The sequence below is a fragment of the Lolium rigidum genome, chromosome 5 (genome assembly GCF_022539505.1).
Source record: "Lolium rigidum isolate FL_2022 chromosome 5, APGP_CSIRO_Lrig_0.1, whole genome shotgun sequence".
NCBI lineage: Eukaryota > Viridiplantae > Streptophyta > Magnoliopsida > Poales > Poaceae > Lolium > Lolium rigidum.
Genome location: NC_061512.1, coordinates 218,080,233 through 218,083,243, shown reverse-complemented (window position 1 = coordinate 218,083,243; position 3,011 = coordinate 218,080,233). Strand labels below are relative to the sequence as shown.

At 47.9% G+C, this 3,011-nt stretch overlaps 1 protein-coding gene across 1 annotated transcript; it reads right to left on the bottom strand.

Moving 5' to 3' along the window:
- Window positions 1-449: 449 nt before the first annotated feature.
- LOC124657085 (serine carboxypeptidase 1-like) lies at window positions 450-2,581 on the bottom strand. Its single transcript, XM_047195700.1, has 8 exons — window positions 2,098-2,581; window positions 1,757-2,028; window positions 1,420-1,665; window positions 1,213-1,322; window positions 1,036-1,122; window positions 832-940; window positions 591-740; window positions 450-527 (listed from the first exon to the last, which is right to left on the bottom strand). Exons 1-8 carry the CDS (start codon window positions 2,579-2,581, stop codon window positions 450-452), a joined length of 1,536 nt encoding a protein of 511 aa, XP_047051656.1.
- Between the last annotated feature and the right edge of the window lie 430 nt (window positions 2,582-3,011).

The following is a 3,011-nucleotide window of genomic DNA, read 5'->3' as shown; positions in this document are numbered from 1 at the left end:
CTGACATTGGGGCAAGCTAGACCATTGGATTGAGATGGTCTAGGGGTTGAGATTGATTGGATGTACCTCTCTTTCTTTTTTTATATTAGTGGAGATGATCTTTTGTAGTATCTAAGACAAAGGAATTTTCTGAATCACCCTAGGGCCATCAAGAATAGCTTTTTGGTACCTTCATTATTCAAGCTTTCATTTGTAACACTTCAATGTATACCATATTACATATTCATGTGAACATGATTTTATTACATTTGTCCAATAGATATAGATGGCGTGTTTCCTTTTGTTGTCTACAAGGGTCGACAATAAGATTGCTGCACACACCGTATAAATAATTTTCCCATAAACTCCCACACACACACTGAGCAGATCATAATGTATTTAAAGAATGACAACATGTCCTGAACATTCTTCGGGGCAAAGTACATAGGTGGAAAAATCATTGAAAAAATTTACTTCTCAAGAATCACATCACGGACCTTGATCACAATTAATTTATTAGTTTCCAGCAGGAATAGTAGTCTCTCTAGCTGGCAGGAAACATAGAACCACACATGACCAGCATTAGCAATATATGCTTATGCACTGATCACTTTTGGGAAGGCTGGTGGCAGAACACCTTTTAGGAATGAGTAGAAAAGAACAAGCGATCTTTGAGGCTGGAAGCTAGGGACCAGATGGCCAGCACCGCGAACTGAAGCGAATGTGAATCCCCCCTCGTATTGTTGAGCGTAGCCTCCAACCTATATTGGATCACATGATCAATTTTAGTATATAGCAATTCCATAACAAAACTTGTATAGTAGGAATGACCGCATATACATATGTAGCTACCTCGCTCTGTGGGGTGTACCATGGGCGCCACGGTTTTGTGATGGCTAGATCAAGATCCTTGACAGAGTATCTCGTCGCAGTAATGGGGCACACGTCATCCATATCACCACTGCCATCAAATTAGCCAGCCATGATGTCGTCAGATAGGAGTATAGCAACTATGGCAAAAAAAAAGTTCATTTTGAGTATGCAAACAATGGTTACCTGTAGATCCAGACTCTTAAACCGGTGGCGATAAGCCAATCGAGGGTTGGCACCATCGAAACTGGCGCATCAGTCCAGTCTATGCCACTGTAGACAGCAAATTACATCAAAGGTAGGCATCCGGTCGAGAAATTAGTGGAGCAAAACTCAGGGTTTGTAAGAGAGTGTGCTACTTACGCGCATTCTGACCACTCTGTCTTGGTTCGGACATGTATAGCCTTCTGAACTTCGGGATTGTTGAAGTAGGCATCGACATAGGCACCGATGCATGGATCGTAGCCTGCTAACTGTCTCAATCACAAAAGCAAATCAATCTGAGCTTCGTAATGAGATACTTTAGTGAGAAAAAAACATTACTCAGAGATACTTCCATGCACTACTTACGTAGCTACTGGAGTGGAGGCTGCCGTTTGGCGACTCAAGGCAGACCGGGGCGTAGATGTTGTAGCGATCAATGTCGCCGATTCTAAACGACGACTTGGCTTCGCCGCATGCTTTTCCCTCGACCCGCCCAAAGGTGCAGTGCGCGATTATGTTGCTCCACACCTCGTCGGACATCACACCGTGGTTCCACAGGAACTCGTACACTCCCCTTTGGTTCTTATAGTGATCTAGGTACGGGTTGCCGACCTGCAGAAAGTTACACCAAATTAGTCAGTGATGTTCATACAAAACTTGTCTCTTGTAAGCTCGTAACGACGGCTATGATCAGCCAACTTACGAAGATCCCCTTAAGGTTGAAGCTTGAGGCACCGAGTTCGTAGAGGGCAGTGATGACGGTGGCGAGCTGGGGCACATAATGGCCGCTGTAGCTCTCGCCTGCGATGAAGAAGTCACGGCCCTTGTACTCGGGGAACCTCTCCAGCCAGTTGAGCAGGAAGATGTAGGCATCCACTGCCGTCCTCGTGTCGCCGCTCTGGCTGTTCTCCGACGATGTGTTTGAGTATGAGAATCCCACACCCGCCGGCGACTCTAGGAAGAGCACATTTGCCACTGCACGAGACCACAACCATCAGTGACCTAGACTATATGATGTTGTAAAAGGATATATCAGTCACCAACCGTTGTTCCAGGCATGCTTGTTTCTGCTCAGGGTCTTGCCATCGGGGTTCACACGGAACGGGCCAAGCTCTTGAAATGCGCCGGCGCCCAGCGAAGAGCAACCAGGCCCGCCGTTGAGCCAGAGGACGAGAGGCTTGGAGGCGGCCTCGTAGGGGGACTCGACAAAGTAGTAGAAGAGTGCGCGTCCGTGCTCCTCGCTCACCGTGACATAGCCGGAGTACTGGTCGAAGTTGACGCGCGGTGGCTGGCCGGGCAGCGCCGCGATCTTGTCGGCCTCCCTGGTGCCGGGTGGCGGGCTCTTGCACTTCGTGGGCAGGTGCTTGAAGCTGCTGTTCGGATCAGCCCAGGTGTTGGGATCACTTGTGAGCGTGTGGGCCCTGGATTTGATGAAGGTGCTTAGGACATCCTTCTGCCGCACGGTCGCGCCACTGGTCAGAGACGCGCCCAGTAGGATCACCAGCACGACAACGCTGAAGGTCCTCATCTTGATCTACTGCTGTCAGGCGTCAGCTGCTTATTGAGAATACGTACATCTTTGCTGCTTTTATAATGAGAGTAGGAAATAGGAATGCGTGGATATCAGAGAGGGCGGTAAAGAGAACCATAAAATGTCAGTATTTTGGATATTCCAAGCTGGTTTTAGGATTCTCCGAAATCGATATGGAAGAGAGTGAGCTAGCTAATAGTTATAAATCGATCTGCCTCATCTTTCCAAAATGCCGGACATTGTTGACGTACGTCCAGTTCAGCAATGCAACCGGTGTGGAGACTCTTTCCCGGTGACGCTGCCGATGCAGGTGACATCTCTAGGCAACAATCCAAACGATAGGACCGAGGTGACACCCAGTGCTGTAGCATTTGTAATGTCATCATGACATAGTCGCTGATGTGGCGTCATTTTTTTTTGGGATCCT